At 39.3% G+C, this 18,879-nt stretch overlaps 1 protein-coding gene across 7 annotated transcripts in view; it reads right to left on the minus strand.

Annotated features, from left to right (window-relative positions):
• Window positions 1-18,879, minus strand: part of GAP43 (growth associated protein 43) — a 99,581-nt gene that overhangs the window by 40,326 nt on the left and 40,376 nt on the right. For 3 of the 7 annotated variants that reach the window (XR_009213119.1, XR_009213121.1, XR_009213120.1), the window contains exons 2-5: window positions 17,983-18,377; window positions 5,827-6,424; window positions 4,340-4,449; window positions 3,680-3,751 (exon numbers count right to left, since the gene is read on the minus strand). Coding sequence is in view for 3 of the 7 variants with exons in the window: in XM_032150119.2 (XP_032006010.1) it covers window positions 5,827-6,424; window positions 17,983-18,120 (736 nt within the window). In the remaining 4 variants the exon portion in view is untranslated. Of the gene's footprint in view, window positions 1-3,679; window positions 3,752-4,339; window positions 4,450-4,559; window positions 4,720-5,283; window positions 5,383-5,826; window positions 6,425-17,982; window positions 18,378-18,879 lie in introns of all 7 variants that reach the window. The other 4 variants (XM_032150119.2, XM_058437474.1, XR_009213122.1 and 1 more) reach the window with 3 other exon arrangements.

Below are 18,879 nucleotides of genomic sequence, written 5' to 3' on the forward strand. Positions count from 1 at the left end.
ACTCAGAAATAGTTTAATATCCCTAATAATTCTGGGGTGATAGGGCTGTGAGGGAATTATGATCAGGAATTATAGTAGTTACTAGATACCCATCTGTAAATGCTATCCCTAATAATTCCCAGACAAGAGTCTGGAATATCCAATTATCCAAAGAAGAGAGATGTTCTTATATTATAACACATTGTTGGGGTCCTTAGACATTCCTCTTCTCTTTGTTTCTTCCAGAATAGCACTTGGATAAGTGTCAGCGTTCAGCATGTGACCTCTCAGACTCTCAGGGTTTGGCTTCTGGCTCAACATTGCTGGCTGTCAACAATGATTAAGTCCCACAGTCTCCCTAAAGCTAAGATTTCTCCTTGTAAAAAGGGAAGGGAAAATTACACTACTACATTACTACCACAGAGTGGTTATGATGATTAAATGGAACAATCCCCACTTAGCACTCTGCACAGGACCTGGCAGTTAATAAATGCTCATTAAGTGATACCTATTATTAGACTTTTATATTTTAACTCTTGAAAGAAAACCTTAAAAACCAACTATCGTAGTCCCTTTTCCTAAGGATGAGACAAATGAGGGCCAGAGAAGCAATAACTTGCCTAAAATCTGGTTGGTAGAAATACTGAGACTAGAACCCTGGTCTCTTTATTTCAGTTGAAAGATCTTTTCCCTACATTGTATTACAGGGCAGGTAGGACAGAGAATATCCTAGTAAGGTCCTGGTTGGTATTTCCCAAAAGCATCAGATCACAACAACAGCTAAGATAAAAAAGAAAATGCAGGCTGGGCGCGGTGGCTCACGCTTGTAATCCCAGCACTTTGGGAGGCCGAGGCGGGCGGATCATGAGGTCAGAAGATCGAGACCACGGTGAAACCCCGTCTCTACTAAAAATACAAAAAAAAATTTGCCGGGCGTGGTGGCAGGCGCCTGTAGTCCCAGCTACTCGGAGAGGCTGAGGCAGCAGAATGGCGTGAACCCGGGAGGCGGAGCTTGCAGTGAGCCGAGATTGCGCCACTGCACTCCAGCCTGGGCAACAGAGCAAGACTCTGTCTCAAAAAAAAAAAAAAAAATGCAGAAACGGAGACAAAACATAACACCTTAATAGAGAGAAAGAACTGTAGGGCTACAGTTAAGGTGAGGATTTAGAGTTCAATCAGTTTGATCCTTGTTTTGTCACTGGCTGTATTTGTGGCCAGAATATCCATTTACTTTGTCCCTATTCTTTGAATAAAAAAATAGAAAGAAAAATATGATCAAATGACGTTGGGCTGTTGTCAAGAAAAGCCAATAAAAGTGATTACTCTAGCAATATAAAAGTGCTCCATAAAAGCTTAATAATCAACACTATTTAAGAGGTATACCACTGAGTATCTGACAGGGTGCCCATGTTTTATAAACAGCATTTATGGACTTCCACAACCAAAATTTTCATTCTTTGTGAGTTGTGTATAAATTTAGGAAGTGGTTGAAACCACATTTCAAATCAAAGCCACTCATGAGGCACCCTGCCAAATGAGTGTAAATATCCTTGGAAAATCTCACGTCTAACACACAGCTTGGTAGAAGTGGACCTATCTTTTGGAAAGCTGAAAAATAGATGGTTACCTTGGGCCTTAGGGAAAATATTGTTCTGGGAAACGTAAATAATTTTTTTAGTTCAGAAATATGAGCTGGGTATTTCATTTTCTTACACACAATTATCATTCTAGAAATTCTAAATTTTGCATCTATTCTTTTTGTTAATCATTTGAGTATCAGGACATACGTTATATAAAACATTTTTATAGTAAGCAGCAGACTGCATCTTAGCCCCTGAAGCACTGCTTCATTCATATTTTGTCCAAAGTGCATTGGCATAGGGAAGTGCCCTGTACCTATTTGCAGAATTTAATTGAGATTATAAATATGATTGTTTTCAATGTCATTCCCTGAATTTCATACTACCCCCATACCAAGTAAGAATTCATTAAGGTCAAAAGACTATATCTTGTTTTTGTTTAGGTTTGGTTTATTTTTTCTGAGACAGGGTCTCACTCTGTCACCCACGCTGGAGTACAATGGCACACAATGATGGCTCACTGCAGCCTTGACCTCCCAGGCTCGGGTGATCTTCCTGCCTCAACCTCCAGAGTGGCTGGGACCTCAGGCACACACCACCACACTCTGCTAATTATTTATTATTTGTAGAGATGGGGTCTCCTTCTGTTGCCCAGGCTGGTCTCAAACTCCTGGACTCAAGTCCTCCTGCCTCGGTCTCCCAAAGTGCTGGGATTACAGGCATGAGCCACCGCACCTGGCCAAAGAATCATATCTTATTCATCTTTGTGACCCCGATACCTAGCACAGAAGAAAGTTAATATAAAGGGAAAGGAAAAAGAAAGGAAGAATAGAAAAAAAGGAGAGAGAATAGGAAGGAAGGTTAAAAAAGAGGAGGAAGAGAGGTAGGGAGACACTAAGTTAATTTTTCTATTCAGGGAATGGCAATAAGAAACTCCTCCCTCTTTTCTTGATCATTACTGATGGCATCAATTTGCAAGGTGTACCGAGACCATGAAAATAAAATGTAGCCAAGATCAACATACAGAACATCTAAAGTCACTCAGAGCTACACTTCCAACTAGCATCAGTCAAGGACCCTGTGGCAGCCACCCAATCAATATCACTGATTGATAGCCTTCCGGATAGGTTATCTTGGTAGTACCACATCACTGAATATGACCACAGCAGAGTCCTCTATTGGGGAAGATCAATAGGCTACCATGGAGAAGAAGAGACGTAAGAGAGAATTCCTTCACTGAGAGCCAATGAGCACAGTGACACTGCTCAGCAGGAGACCCCAAGGATACAATCACTAAAGGGGGCTTCAAAGTTCTCTACTCATGGCTAAATGGGGCAGTGTCCCACAGATGTTTTAAACGCTTCTCTTCCTCTAAAGGAATCATTATCAGAGGTGCACTGAAATGTTTTCGTACCAGGCACGTAAAGAGCTGGGCAGGCAGAGTGGCAAAGTAGGGAGAGGTGGACATACTTGGAGAATTTAAAACAATAACAATAATCAACCAACTTCAAAGATGAAAATACAAATGACATCACCCCATAACAAACAGGTTGGTAGTAAATAGTAAAAGAAGTAAAATAAATAACATTTATAATTCCCCCAACATTTCCATAGGTATTAAAGTAATAATCATATCTGATCTAAAATTTTTAAGCCTGATATTGACAGAAATTATTTTCTTAGATTTTCTCTTTGTACCTCTTTTACCCCTTAACCCTATTGCACCCTGTTAGATTGTCTGTCCATGCCCCTCCAGGCAGCCGTAGAATTCTAAAGCAACCCATGGTAGCCACCCATTTCCAAACAGTACAGCCTGGTGGAAAATGCTGCTACTTTAACCCAGGTTAAAATGAAATACAGTGGAAGACAGAGGAAATGCACTACAGGGCACCTGGGAATTTGGACCTGATATGATGTGATAGATCTCCTTGTCACCTCTACCTTCTGTGATCCCATGAGATTCATCACAGCAGAGTAATCTGTGCTTGTCACATAAGAGCAGGCAAAGCTACTAGATACCTCAATCCAGAAAGAAATGACAGGCAGCATTTCTGAATCTAACCAAGAGGACAATACCTACCCAACTCTAAGAAACAATGTAAATTGCCCTTTGTGATTACCTTCAAGTTGAACTTAATCCTTTGAATGCACATGATAAAGTCTGATTAATTAAGACATTTTTCAGTCAGAATCTGTAACATTTAGGGCAGAGAAGAGTGCTGTTTGCTTTCACTGACCAGACATATTTTTAATCAAATAAATGAATAGAATAAGCAAATATGCAAGAGAAATATATAAATAAGTGAACAAATTATTATCTATAATTTAAATTTCATCAATTTATATTCAATATTTGACATTTGTTGACAACTTACTACATAAAATATTTCATTAATTCATTTGGAGTTATCATAACCTGAAAAATAATAAAACTTAATTTCTTTTAAAATATATATTAGACTTCCTAGAGATTCAAGAAATCCTTCTATCAACCCAAATCATAAGCATATATCTAAAATCACATCATGTCTCTGTTTCTCACAACTTTAGAAATCCCAGTTAAAAAATATGGTCTGTGCCATGTCAGATATGTTCTGTATTTAAAAGCATGATTAATTTCTAAGATTTATGGAAATGACACATTAAGTAACTTGTGGATATGCAAAGTGTTTCCAGACATCATATCTGAGGCTCAAACCTTAAATCTAAAGAAAAGTAGTTAAGTTTTGCTTTGCTGAGTAAATTAAAACCCACACCCCACTTTTTATCACATGCCTTACCTTTTCCAGGGAAAAATTCCCATCTTCTAAACCTCAATGTCTGGCCCCTGGGACAGTTGTGTGTTAGAATAAAGATTCAAAATGAAAAGAAGCATACGATTTATCCAGAGCTGGAATATGCCAATAACAATGTTAATTAACATAATCTGGCATCTTATTCATAGAATTTTAGGGATAAGATGAAAGAAGTAGACCTAAAATATCTAGAAGATTCACCTACCATATTGCAGCATCTGATTTTGGGGAAATGTATATCAAGGTAAAAGTCCAATCATTACTTTCTCAATCTGATGGTCAGATGCCAAAACATTCCTCAGACCACTCTCATGGAGTAGGTTTTCTCCCAAGGAGCACACTGTGGTTCAGTCCATATTTAGACCCTTGGATGACAAACGTCATTGGTTAATCCGAGGCACTTCTAAAGGAGTAAACCCAATCTTTTAAATGGACACAGAAGAAACTTTATCTTTGAGGATCTTTGGGGGTGGAAAGTATTTATGGGTCATATTAGACTAGAGAAAGATCATGGAAACTGTTGGCCTCCTTTACCACTGTGGATGTGTTGGGGTGAGGGAAGGATCTAGTCTCCAGGGACGAAGCTCTCTTGAATTTATCTTGCTCTGGGAATATTCTATTCCAATTCTGCATAATTGAGCAGTAATAGTGAAAACACTCCAACTTTCAAGTTACAGCTCCAAACTGAAGAGAATCCAGTACCTTTTTGTAACCATAGGAACCCTCAATTATTTATGCATATTGTAGAAAGTTGTGTCCTCAATAATAAAATGATTATTTATGTTTGACTTCACAACATATTCTGTATTTTGGGTTTTTCTTTTGTTTTTGGCAACATCGACAGACTTATTTTCCTAATTATGTTTGACCCCAATTAATGTTACAATTAACATTCTCCGAGCATACCCACATATACACACACTACTCACCAACTGATGGTGGAGAGAATGCCCAGAAACATAATGTGAGATAGGGAAGGGTGGTCTGAGATTATACTTTTGCTGCCAGCAATTCACACACTAGATAATCTGGATCAAGAAGAGGATGGCTGTATTTATACCAGGCATTTTCTAGAGCCAAATAATCACATTAGCTAATTCCCATCCATAAAATATATGTAGCCTCAGTAATTACTTATTAAACTAAGTCTATCAGCACACAGAATACTTTTTTAAAGCAGATTTACCTAGTTTGACTGCATATATCAATCCAATTAAGATAATTGCCAGATTTTTCTAGTACTGGCTGCTACATAGACCTGCCTGATTCCTCTCTCAGGCATGGAGATATTTGGGAATGTAACCTTAGCTCCTAGTCCTGCCACTTTGGGAAATTAAGCACAGCTTCCCTTGATTTCTGGAAAACACCTTCTAGACTTTTTCCTTTCCCTCGATGACCCAGGTGGCCTGGTCTTCCGAATAGCAACTTCCCTCCCCATCCTCCCATTGCGTCTGACCCTCGCAGTTGCTCACCTATGTTCTCTTCAGTTTGGCTGCTCTCCCCAGTCTCCGTTGGAGGCTGGGCTGTTGCCTTGGCAGCAGCATCCTCTGCAGCAGGGGTGGTGGCACCAGCAGCAGTGACAGCAGCAGGCACATCGGCTTGTTTAGGCTCCTCCTTGGCTGGGGCATCTTCGGCCTTGGAGGACGGCGAGTTATCAGTGGAAGCTTTAGTGGCACTTTCTGTCTCAGCTGAGCCGGCCTTCTCCTCTGAGGATGCAGGAGCCTGGGGGGCTGCCTGCTCTGTGGCAGCATCACCCTCCCCCTTCTTCTCCTTGGAAGGAGTTTCTCCTGCTTTGCCGGGCTCATCAGGCTTGGAGCCTGTGGCTGGGGCTGCTTCGGTAGTAGTGGTGCCTTCTCCCTTCTTCTCCACCCCATCGGCAACAGGGGCTTCATCCTTCTTATTAGCTTCAGCCTCAGCAGCTTGGACATCATCCTTCTTCTCTCCTTTGAGCTTTTTCCTTGTTATGTGTCCACGGAAGCTAGCCTGAATTTTGGTTGCGGCCTTATGAGCTTTATCTTCTGGTTTGATACCATCTTGTTCAATCTTTTGGTCCTCATCATTTTTTTCAACCTTTGTAGACAAAAGAAGGGAAAAAAAGGAGAGGGCTTCAGTGACATTCTTCTCCTTTAAATCTCAGCATTCAGCAAATATTTATTAAGTGATTTATTTTGTGTCAGGCACTGTTTTTGGAGTTAAGAATTCAACAGTACCCTGGAAGTTCAAATCAACCCTCATCTTTCTCCCACAGTATTGTATGGGAAAAGTAATGTCCTTTGGACCTTCCAGAATCACTGGCTTTTTTTTTTTTTTTGAGATAGAGTCTCAATCTGTCACCCAGGCTGGAGTACAATGGCGTGATCTCGGCTCATGGCAACCTCCACCTCCCAGGTTCAAGCAATTCTCCTGCCTCAACCTCCCAAATAGCTGGGATTACAGGCATGTGCCACTACACTCGACTAAGTTTTGTATTTTGTAGAGACAGGGTTTCATGTTGGTCAGGCTGGTCTCAAACTCCTGACCTCAAGTGATCCGCCCATCTCTGCCTCCCAAAATGCTGGAATTACAGGCGTGAGCCACCGCACCCGGCCACTGGCATTATTTTCTACGTATTTTCTTTCCTCAGCTCAATGTCGCTCCATGTCAAACTTAAACCAGCCTTTTTTTTTTTTTAGATGTGCTTTGACAACTCAAATCACATTTACGAGCTGGGTGCAGTGGTTCACACTTGTAATTCAGGCACCTTGAGAAGTGAAGGCAGAAGGCACTTGAGCATAGGAGTTCGAGACCATCCCTGGCAACATAGACCCCATCTCTACAGAAAATTTTAAAATTAGATGGGTGTGGTGGCATGCACCAGTGGTCCTGGCTACTCAGGAGGCTGAGGTAGGAGGCTCACTTGAGCCTGGGAGGTCAAGGCTGCAGTGAGCTGTTGTTGTGTCACTGCACTTCAGCCTTGGTAACAGAGTGAGACCCTGTCTCAAAAAAGCAAACAAACCAGAAACAAAAACAAAAAACAAATCACATTCACCCCAGGTTTTTATCAAAGAGCTCTGAAAGATAGAGGGTTTTCAGGGTTTTTGAGAAGGACTTTGTATAAAACTTAATGGTTTAAAAAAATATTTTGCAAAAGTCTACTTTCCCCAAAGTTTTAAGCCTGATAAGGAAATTAATAAATTCAAGACAAAGAGTATAGTAAAAGTTAAAACCATAAATCCCATCAGGATTTTATGCTAAATGTAAATGAGTTCCAGGTATTTAAGGGATTTGTTCAGAATGTGACAACTCACAATGCTGGTCACAAAATAATGTCTAACTTTCTCTTGCGTGTGGTCTAACATTAGTAATAAACATACCAAATCTTCAAAATCTGAATTAAAAAAGACCATTATTCCTGAATTTTAAAAAATGATGGGAAACACTGTTTCTCCTTTTGAAAAAGCAACATATATACAATTCTTTATTCCCAAAGCAATTGGGAACCTAAAATGTGTTCATATTATCATCAATAGAGCCATCTTAGTACTAAAGACAAGAGACTAGCATATAGAATTTTAACTTCTGATGGCAACATTTGTAGCCTAATATATGCTGCAAATGACTATTTTCCACATGAAAATTAAATCAGAGGATAGGAACAGCAGGTATGGTCATAGAAAGAATTGCGTAGGCAAGTACACAAAATTTTATCCAGTTCCATTGTTCACCATGGTGCCCCAACATGGCTACTGATAGTCTCCATTCTTAGATTTCTTTAACTTTTGAGTACTGAACTTTTGTTCACTTTTGTGAACACTGTTCTAGCAGAAATAACAGCAAAGAACAAGACAGCAACTTTCCCTCAAAAGACCACTAATAAAAGGGAGTTTATCATGTAACATGTTCGGCGCCTGTTCTCAATCTTGGATTGGCCTTGACCTTTGCTCCAGTTTAGGAGGTAGGCTAATATAGAACAACTCAGGAGAAGTTTTCCACCAGTAAAACCAGCTCTGCCCCAGTGACCCAGCTCCTGCTAATCATGATGTGGGACTGTTAGACATTCTTTGGACAAGAGTACAGACCTGTTGCTGCATAGGACCATCAACATACCAGTGGATGCACAAAAGTATTTTTGAAAATGAGCTACATGTAGGAGTAAAAGCAGGTTTGATAATTTTCTCAGTCAAATTCAAGTCAACTTTTCCTTTTTCCTTAGTTAACCATGCATGTATACACACAAAGATTAAAGGAGTAAATGAAAAGCACTTTGGAGAGGCCCGTCCTTCTCCCTCTTCCACTGCTCAGTTCTCTGATGTACTATCACCTTCTCGCTACCCTGCTGCTCTTGATGACTCCTACTGGGATGAGCACAGCCCAATCTGAGACACGAGAGCAGCTGTCCCTGCCAGGAGCTCTCTGCTCAGAGATGGAAGCATAACCCTGTAAAATTAACAGTTGTGAATGGAGCATGGAGCCAAGATGTTGATAATTTATTTTACTCTATATTGAGTTTTCTGAATGAAGCACCATCTTATATGTTAGGACACCTGCACTTGGGCATTGATGCCAACTGGTTCTTTAATACAAATACTGCTCTTTGTGAAAGTAGACAAGTCAATTGTTTCAGGAGCAGGTGTCCACAAAAGACTCTCTAGTGACTCAAGAAAGCTAAAATTTTAGAGCTCTGTCTTTTCTTTTGAACATAAGGCATAGGGGGATGAAACATTTGAAAAGCTGGAAATCACAAAGAGAAGGAAGCTGAGAGTCTACATGATATAAAGAAGGAAACTACACGGATAAAGAAAGGCTCTCAATTTTCTCTCCCCCCTCTTTCTCTTTCTCTCTCTCTCTCTCAATTTCTTAAAGCATCTGCAACTTTGATTTTCTAAAAAATCAGAATTTAAGCTTCTGAACACAGCATCTATGTTAGAATGACTTTTTAGAAAGGCTAAGACTAGACCAGGGTGCCAAGATTGTGAGACAAACCTCACCTAAACAACCCAGAAGTATAAGAAATTCAAGGGAAGCAGGAGTGAGCAGAAAGGGGGAGAACCATGAAAAACAAGAGTTAGGAGAGAGAGGTGAAGACAGTCTTATAAGAGCCAGGTACTCAAATAAGTGACTATACCCAAAAAGATGCTCAAGGTACTCCACAGGCATGTAGCTCATCCTGGAGAAACTGCTGGACTTCATCATTAGAGATTTAGGAAAACTAAATTTTAGAGATTAGTTGGGAAAAAAAAATAATAGAAGTTTTTCCAGGGGAAGGGAAGGGAAGGGAACGGGGGAGGAAGAAAGGGATGTGGGGAGCAGATGAAGAAATGAAAGAGGAGAGGGGAGGAAAAGGAAGGAAAGAAACCAGGCTAAGAAGAGGTCAGACTTCAGTGATTGAACAGAGACATCCATAAATAAAAATATTTTCAGTTAAAACTGGGTTCAAAGCTAGACACCACTGGATTTTGTTTGTGTGTTTTTCTTTTGTATTTCTAATGATTCTATTAATATTCCTTAAACTACAGGTTATTTCCTGGTAAAATGCTTTTCACAGTACAGTATAAAGGTAAGTGGACTGGGAGTGTATTTTGTTGTGTATTTTGTTAAGACAAGGAGAAAAAGAACATTTCCCAAAACTGCCTATGTGGAGTAGCCCCAGGTTCTGAGAACACTTTGACCCTTTCCCCACTAGAAATAGAAGAGCTTACTTAAGATGAAGGACATTCAAGCCCAGAGAAACCAGAGACTACTCAGCACATTCAGCACAATACTTTCACTTTCCAAAAGGGACAGCCCTGGCCCTGAAAAGTTAAGTGACTTGCCTAAATTCAAAGGGCGAGTGAGGGAGGCAGCGGCCCAGCTTGTATTTGACCTCAAATCTTCTCCCCTCCCACCTACCTCCAAGTCCAATTTTATTGCATGGCTGGAATAGCTTGGACTTACTTGTAGTAGATAATCCATAAGGCTTCACGTCAGCGTTCTCGTTCATTTATTCATTTAAAAATACCCAGAGCCTATGTTAAGCACTATACAAATGCCACTGAACAGAAGGATACTGTGTCTACCCACATAGAATTCTTTTGAAAATACACTTAAACCACATCATAGTACTTTAACAATCAATAACTTCCCAGGAATTTGTAGTAGACACCTGATCTTACACTCCTCTTTTCAAGTAAGGACAACACTCTAAAACTGTGAGTTAAGATGAAATGTCCAGAAAAGGAATCCTGGTATCTAATGGTTAAAAAGTCAGCTCATAAATGTCACTAAAGATAGATTTATTTTTTAAACTAAGTCTTGCCACAAATAAGCTTTGTAATGAACTCTAATGTTTCTGAGGGAATTTCAAAGTTATTTCATTTTTACATAGAATTGTTGATATCTGCGAATTAAGTAAAGAGGACATTCCAGTGCAGTACGTTATAGGTAGGAAGGGTGTCATTACAAGTTACCGTAAGTTTTTCAGGAATCTTTATTGCTATGGCTTAATATTTTTTACTGATTGATTTGTTTGAGAGCTCTGCAATTTATGAAGTCTTAAAGGAAACCAAGGGGTAGGACATCCCTACTTTTTAAACAAACATTAAAATCTCAGATGAATATTGGTTGGAAAAAATGAAGAGTACCATTACACTAACTTGTTGACACTAATGAAACTTCTAAATCCATTAGATGAATGAACAATGATTTTAATTGATATTTAAGAATTACAGATAAGAAAGCCAGAAATAAGAAGTAATTACTTAAATATCCAACATTGTTGCTCTGGTCTTCTTTTCCTTTGGGGAAAGGAGGAATGGATAACTTAAGATTTATTCTAAAATGTCCAATGTTTGCATTCAATATGTTACAAAAGAGCTCTAGGCAAAAATCCATGAATGGCTAACTTTCAGAACTAAAAATAACATCATCCATTCATCTGGGATACCTCAATGCATTTCACTTTTCCCAGTTATCATAGGAATGCCTCAACCTTCCAAGCAAATTAAAACTTGGCCCTGTATCTACTTCTGCTAGCTATAAATAGTACTATTATAATACTTAAGTTTTTAAAAAACAGTATTGAATTTTAAATGCATTACAAATCATTGACGTACACACATTCTTCTTTCTGAGAACATCTTTAGTAAACCAAAATATAGTCCATTTGATCAAGCAAAGTTATTTTTGAGAAGAAACTTGAAAGGCCAGAGATATCCTAAGCAATGTTTTTTAAACATGTTGTAGTTTTCAGAATCTTGCACAGCCGGTAAAGGAACCAGAATAAAGTGTTGATAAATATAAATGAAATCTAGGAAGTACCTACTTATGGCTCACTTTATTTTTTATTAATAATTTATTGAGGTGAAATTCACATAACAAAATTTCAATCTGTTTTTAAGCATCATTGATATCATGGCAATTTTTAGGGAAAATGTGCAAGTATTAAAGTAGTTCACAGTGAAGCTTCTGTACTTTCTTTAAACCTAGACAAAAATAAAAAATACAGTAAAATACCCCTTAGGGAGGAGAGAGAGGACAGTGGGCCAGCCTCTTCCAGTTCTATAGATAGAATGTCACTGCTGGTTTCGGTGCAGGTGTAAGGAAGAAAGTATCCTTTAAAAAGATGAATAAGCACAGCGGGCATACACCAGATTCCCCAACATGCAGTCTGGTTTGAAGACCTAACTAAGGGTATGAGGGGAATGGGAAGCAAAGTGCACAGAGCAGCAATGAAACTATATAAGAAAACAAAATATCTCATATTGGAAACTGCAGTAGTAATGTTAACTTTTCAGATAAGAGCTGGTGATCAAAAGATGGGTCTTCAGTCCACTTTAATTTATTATTTATTCAACATATACAGCCCACCTGCTTCCAAAATAATATGAGGTGGTATCTTCAACATAGTATAAAGCATTATCAGAGTAGAACTCAGTTTCCAGTCTGAAAAGTTATGTTTTATTTTATTTTGTATATCTATAACCCTATTATGTCCCACAAAGACATAGAAGAGGCAAATAACATATTGCAATTGATGCCTTCAAACAGAAAAGAAGTCAGCCTTTGAGAAGTACCTTGTCTATTTTACTTACAGCTGAATGCCCAGTTTCTAGAATGGTGCCTGGCACAAAGTAGATGCTCAATTAATATTTGTTGGATGACTCCAAAATCTGAGCATCTCTATTAGTGCTATTTCAGAAAGATGATGACAGGTGAAGAAATCTGGATTCGATTTTGTCAATTTTTGTAAAAATCCTTCACTTCTCAGTGGTGGAATTTAAGAGCATCTAACTACAACAGGTATTTGATTCCCCAATTATAGAAATTAGTAAGCAGAGGTTTAACAAGGAGAGAAATAGCAAAGCTGTAGAAACGCCATTGATCATAATAATAAACAAGCACTTGAAAATAATAATACATCTAAGATAAAGACAACTGATTTATATTTATCTATTGACTTGTTAGAGTCATATCAATAAAATTATTTTTCGTATGTGTGTGTGTGTGTGTGTGTGTGTGTACTTTTTCTTTCTTTTTTTTTTTTTTTTTAGACAGGGTCACTCTCTGTCACCCAGGCTGGAGTGCAGTGGCAGTATCTGAGTATCTGAGATGACTGCTGCAGCCTCGACCTCCCAAGCTCAAGCAACCCTTCCACTCCAGTCTCTCAAATAGCTGGGGCTACAGGTATGTGCCACCATGCCCAGCTAATTTTTGTGTTTTTTGTAGAGATGGACAACATTTCGCCATGTTGCCCAGGCTGGTCTCAAACTCCTGGACTCAAGCCATCTTCCTGCCTCGGCCTCCCAAAGTGCTGGGGTTACGGTGTGAGCATATAAGCTCCCCGCTTATATGCGTTTTCACTAGCAAAACTGGTGAAAATGGCCAGGTGCTGTGGCTCATGCCTGTAATCTCAGCACTTTGTGAGGCTGAGGTGGGCAGATCACCTGAGGTCAGGAGTTTGAGACCAGCCTGACCAACATAGAGAAACTCTGTCTCTACTAAAAACACAAAATTAGCCAGGTGTGGTGGCACATGCCTGTAATCCCAGCTACTTGGGAGGCTGAGGCAGGAGAATTGCTTGAACCCAGCAGGCGGAGGTTGCGATGAGCTGAGATCACACCATTGCACTCCAGCCTGGGCAACAAGAGTGAAACTCCATCTCAAATAAATAAATAAAAGTGGTGAAAATATTCATGGGAGATTGCTGAAGAATCTCTGCTCCCCACTATTTATATTTAATCTGTATATTGCTCTCCAAGTCTTAAGGGGAGTAGGCTGGGAATAACTAGTCCCTTAGTTATTCAAGGAAGGAATTCTACTTCCCTAAACTGGGGTTGGAAGAGCCCAGTGTTGCAACGAGGCACATTAATCATACTGGTCATGTACCAAGGCACAAGCCAGACAGAATCACTTGACTAAACTCCTCTAGAACTTTTGGGTATAGCAGACATAGGTATAAGTTACCTAACTGAATCAAGGGTCAAAATCACTGAGACTCAGGAAAATACCTATGGGAAGTCAGCCCTGGGAGGAAGCCTCTCTACTCTTGAGCAATGGGAGCAAACCCTCTGATGGACACTGCCCATTACAGAAGCACATGTTGATTCCCTCAAGAAATGACATGCTCAAAGGACAGAAGGGCTGGCAAAGTGAGGGGGATGCTAGACTCTGCTCTCAGAGAGGTTGCTATGCCTTTAGCAGCCACTGTGAGCTAGGAACAAAAGGGTGGAACTCCCCACCACTCAGCTAAAAAGGCTATCACAGACCAGTCCATGAGAGGGACTGTGAGGCTTCTTCTGCTAGCAACTGAAGACAGAAGAAGAGGTGCAGGAAGCCAATGCATCAAGAAAAAGACAGAAAAGCAGTCTACCAGCAGACAAACCCCTGTACTACCACCAGCGGCAAATCTTTCCCAGTTGAGAGGCCCCAAGAGCAAAGCACGTGCCAAGCTCCTGAAGATGGTCAGAGCTCACCAGCAGCAAGAGAGCCCCAGAGCCCAGGGAACTTAGCATAAAACAATCTTCCTTCCAGGTAAGACACTGCGAAGTGTCTTTTGTTGGATACTCAAAAATGTGAGATGAAATAAGATAAGTATTTACTTAAATTACTACAGTCTTCCTGCTATAACAAATAATGATTGTTCATCTATTTTTTCTTAATTAAACCCCCTTCATAAGTTACAGTCTGAGTCAGTAGGTACTTGAGACATTTTGTTCAATGAATAAATGAGTCAGAGACTTTTCTCACCCACTCTACCACACACCATTGTTTAAATGTTGTCACTCTTGGTCCACTTCTCTGTCTTTCCCCTCTTAGTTCTTATGATCATCTGCTATATGTTTTTATTTTATTACTAACTGAATCTTCGCTTGAGCTATAAACAATCTGAGAGCAGAACTTTATCTGTTTTTTTACAATCTTCTAAGCTTCAGTGGCTAAAATAGTGCTGGCACATAGTTGATACTAAAAAAAAATGTTATTTTTAGTTGTTGCATGACCACATGCCACACTGTGTTGGTGCTCAGAGTGTGTAAACTCTCTGTGTGTGAACACTCAGCTCGCTGGCTGGGTGTTCTCGCTCCAGGTCACTAATGCTGAAGCCTTCATCACACCACTCTCCAGCAGTCATTTTCCTCTCTCTTCTTACATTTATAAGTGCACAGTATATATATTTAGTATTTCAATTCAATCCTCATCATGATCATGTGAGGAACACATCACTGTGCCTGTTTTATAATCAACACAGATGAGGAACCAGGAAGGAGCCCAATGTTATCCAGCTTCTGAATGACAAAGCCCATGCTTAGTCCTCCTCCTATAAAAGTCAATATTCCCTGGTGCTTAAGAGCATGGGCTGTGGAGTTAGACGTGTAAGTTTGAATTCCAGTTCTGCCAGTTACTTGGTAGATCCTGACCTTGAGCAAGTCAGCTTTAGGTTCCTCATCTGCAGGATGGGGGAATAATAAAACTATCCCATTGGACTGATATGAGAATCAAATGAGTTAATGTACATAAAGCACCCAGCACAGTCCCTGACACTTTGTACATAATCAGAAAGGGGTGGCTGCTACCATTATTCTCATCATAATTATTGCCATCACTATTATTCTCTCAGAGTAATTTCTACAGCATCATGACATTAAGTTAAGGCATGTTGATGAGATAAATACCAGAGGAGATTTGGTCAGGGGACTGTATTCATCCTCGTGATTGTAGGTATCATCACTCAGAGAGTGGAAAAGCTATTTCTTAACTCGACAGTACTACTGAGCTATCTATTCTCAAAGAGATAAGCAGAAAACCATGTAAAATGTGCCACAGTACTCAACTCTGTTCTTTCTTATCTTGGGAAGGGGGAAGATCTGTTTACATTGTCAAAGTTAAATCACAGTCCCACTCTACTATCACCTGACACACACCAACTGATTCTTTCTCAGTCTTCTCTAACTTACCCATCCCCCAAAACTTCACCTAGTGTAGGAGCTTAGTGAGATAGAAATTCACTGAAACTAGAAATCTAGTCATCCCCAAAATATGTGACCTTCACCTGACATCCCCCAACCACACACACACACATACACACACACACACAAATTCATTTAGCCACTATTTCATATACAGTATCTATCCCATTGATCCAACTATATCCCTCACACGTCTAGTAAAACAATTGCCTCTGCAGGTTCTGAGAGCTACTCTATGTGCTTGTGTGTGGTAATACTCAAGCCTGATAAAAGTTATAAATGAAGCTGCCAGACATTTGTAGGGGACTAGCTTAGGAGCATCTGGTACTGAAGATCATTATAATTTGAAATTGCCAAGCCAAGTATATCCAATGCACCCCCATTGGATAGTTAGTAAAGCCCGAATATTATATACCTCATATCTAGTAAGGATACACAACACGTGTCAGAATGCATGCTAAAAGTCTAGTTGGTGGGAGAAGGAATTTAAGACCCCATTTGCCAAAGGCTGTGGTGGGGGGGAAATGACAGTGGTTTAAATTTATGCATTATAGGTTATGAAGTACTTTCAACTTAAAACGGTTCCTCTGAGAATTATAATGAAGAAGGCTAAGCAAGTGGGCCACCCCCTTTAAAAAAATAAGGAAACACAGATTGTGGAAAGCCTCACAATTAGTAGAATGGGTCTTAAACTTAGCCCTCCAACCTCTTATATTTTAAGGAAACTAATGGAAAATTCAATCTAAGAATTCAACACTGAACACTTGAAAAGTATGATTGAATAAGTAGCAATCCTAATATCAGCTCTAGGACTACTTGAAGTAGTTTTAACGAGCAAAATTGGTCTATATTTCAGATATTCTGAAGGGGGTGGCTCCAGGATCTCTGTCTAGGAGGCATTAGGGGAAAGAACACGTTTGCAAGGGAGAGCTGAGTGATTTTTCTTAAAACTGCACTTGTATAGCAAGCATACTGCTTTTTGAAGTATACCTATTTATTTGAGGGGGGCCCACAGGATGATTTTGCAAGGACAGTGTTATCTATCAGCAGTAATTTGTACACACCTTAACATTCTATATTAATCACCAGGTGAGTGATTATCCTTATAGAACAGTATTTGAGAAATTTAAAAAAAAAAAAGAGCAAGTACATTTCTCCCTGATTCTAGAAGGTATGTTGTTGTATTCTTCCACATGTAGAAAAAAATAATTGAATGCCTTTTTTCAGGACTGAGGTGGAAGCGGATTGCATCAGGTACAAGGCATGTGGTTTGAACATGCATAGACTTCTATTTTAATTAATTAGATTTCTGTCCCCAAGCTGCTGGACAGTTTAAGGAAAAATATGCAGGACTCAGAAACATCTTTAACTGTTAATTTTGGATCTAAGTTTGTTCTTGTTGCTCATGCTGCTATTGTCCTTGCTCTTATTTTCTTGACACCCTCTTCATTTTTGGCACTGGATTCTCTCTCGATGATCAGTCATTGACACTCATTGATTACTTGTTACCTGGCATGGTTTTGGGGTCAAAAGATCTGAGTTTGAATCCTGGCTCATTCACTGCTTAAATGTATGACCTGGTATAAATTACTTAATTTCTCTAAATTTCAGTTTTCTCATCCCCCATATTAGAATCCTAGTACCTATTGTGCAGAATTTTTTTTGAGGATGAAAGAAAATAGTATTTGTAAAATGCCTGGAAGAAGACAATACAAATGAAGTAAAAATTGCTACTTTCTGGAGACTGGGGAGTGAGTGAATTATATGGTAAATATTTTATAGTTTTCTTTTATAGCTCCATAGAGGGATGTTTCAGGGATATGCACACTTTAAAAAATAATAAATGCCTCCCACTAACACTTATAAAAAAACGACCTTTAAAAGTAATGACATAAAATATCCTCATACGCTTGGAGAACGTAATAATAACAAATTTTAAAACTATACGTCAAGCACTCTTCTAAGCACTTTTATATGATATATACACACCCCTAAACATATTTATTATATATAGTTTGTATATTAACTAATTCAATTCTAAGAACAAAACTATGCAATGGGTACTATTATCTTACAGAAGAAAAGACTAAGTAGAAGGACATTAGTTAAGTAATTAAGTAATTTGCTCAAAGTCATACAGCTAGTAAGTGGCAGAGTCAGGGTTTGAACCTAAAATACTTGTATAGGTTACATGTGAGGTAAAATTACCCTTGAAATCCAGAAAGTCAAGAAGCCAAGTGAATAAGGACTAGGTCGATCTGCTCTCTGAAGGTTTTTCCTCAAGCCTCCCAGGCAAGGTAAAAAGTGGAGTGCAGGGTGGCATAATTCAGAGCAGGACTTTGTCATCGCCAGTGTCTGCCAATGCTGGCCTAGTTCACTGTCTAAAAGACTAGGCTGCAGAGCTGTCAGTCCAATTTTATCTTCCTGTTTTGAGATCTCTTTACAATAGAAAAGTAGAAATAAATTTTTTAAGCAAGAGCTGAGGTGTTATGACCTCGTCACCCAGGTGATGCTGTGACTCATTTTCCTTGTGAAGATTTTGACAGGGAAAATTCACACTTGAGATGTTGAAAACAACCCAGAGACCAGCTTCCCTTTTAATTCTGAAAGCAAGAGAGAAAAATATCAGACAGCAGGGAAAGCAATACTGGGAGAAGAGGGAGGGAGAGGGCATCAGGTCAGGAACTACGGCTATTTAATAAATGAGAAAAGCAAATGAATGGACTAGAGTCAGCCTTATGCATTCTTATCAGAAGGAAGGGATTGAGCAGGTGGTAAAGAGAAGGTTCTGCGATTTATTCCTGAGTGTGAGGATTTAAATTCAGCCTGAGTTCCTAAATTAAACATTGCTTTTTACTTGAACCAACTATTCCTGTTCCTTTTTTTTTCACAATTGTAGTGAGGTATATAAGGAAATCCATCTAGAACTGTTTCATGCATGCCGTACAAATTGCTCTGAATCGAATGATACTCAAAAAGTATCATATTATTTATGCAGCATAGGTTGTGGAGAAAATGTATATGTTTGATGACTATGTAGTTCATGGTACAAAGCACCAGCACACCTCCCACTTTGTGGTTCTGCAGGGAGAAACACCGAACCCT

This window comes from Hylobates moloch, unplaced genomic scaffold (assembly GCF_009828535.3).
Source record: "Hylobates moloch isolate HMO894 unplaced genomic scaffold, HMol_V3 SCAFFOLD_4, whole genome shotgun sequence".
Lineage (NCBI taxonomy): Eukaryota > Metazoa > Chordata > Mammalia > Primates > Hylobatidae > Hylobates > Hylobates moloch.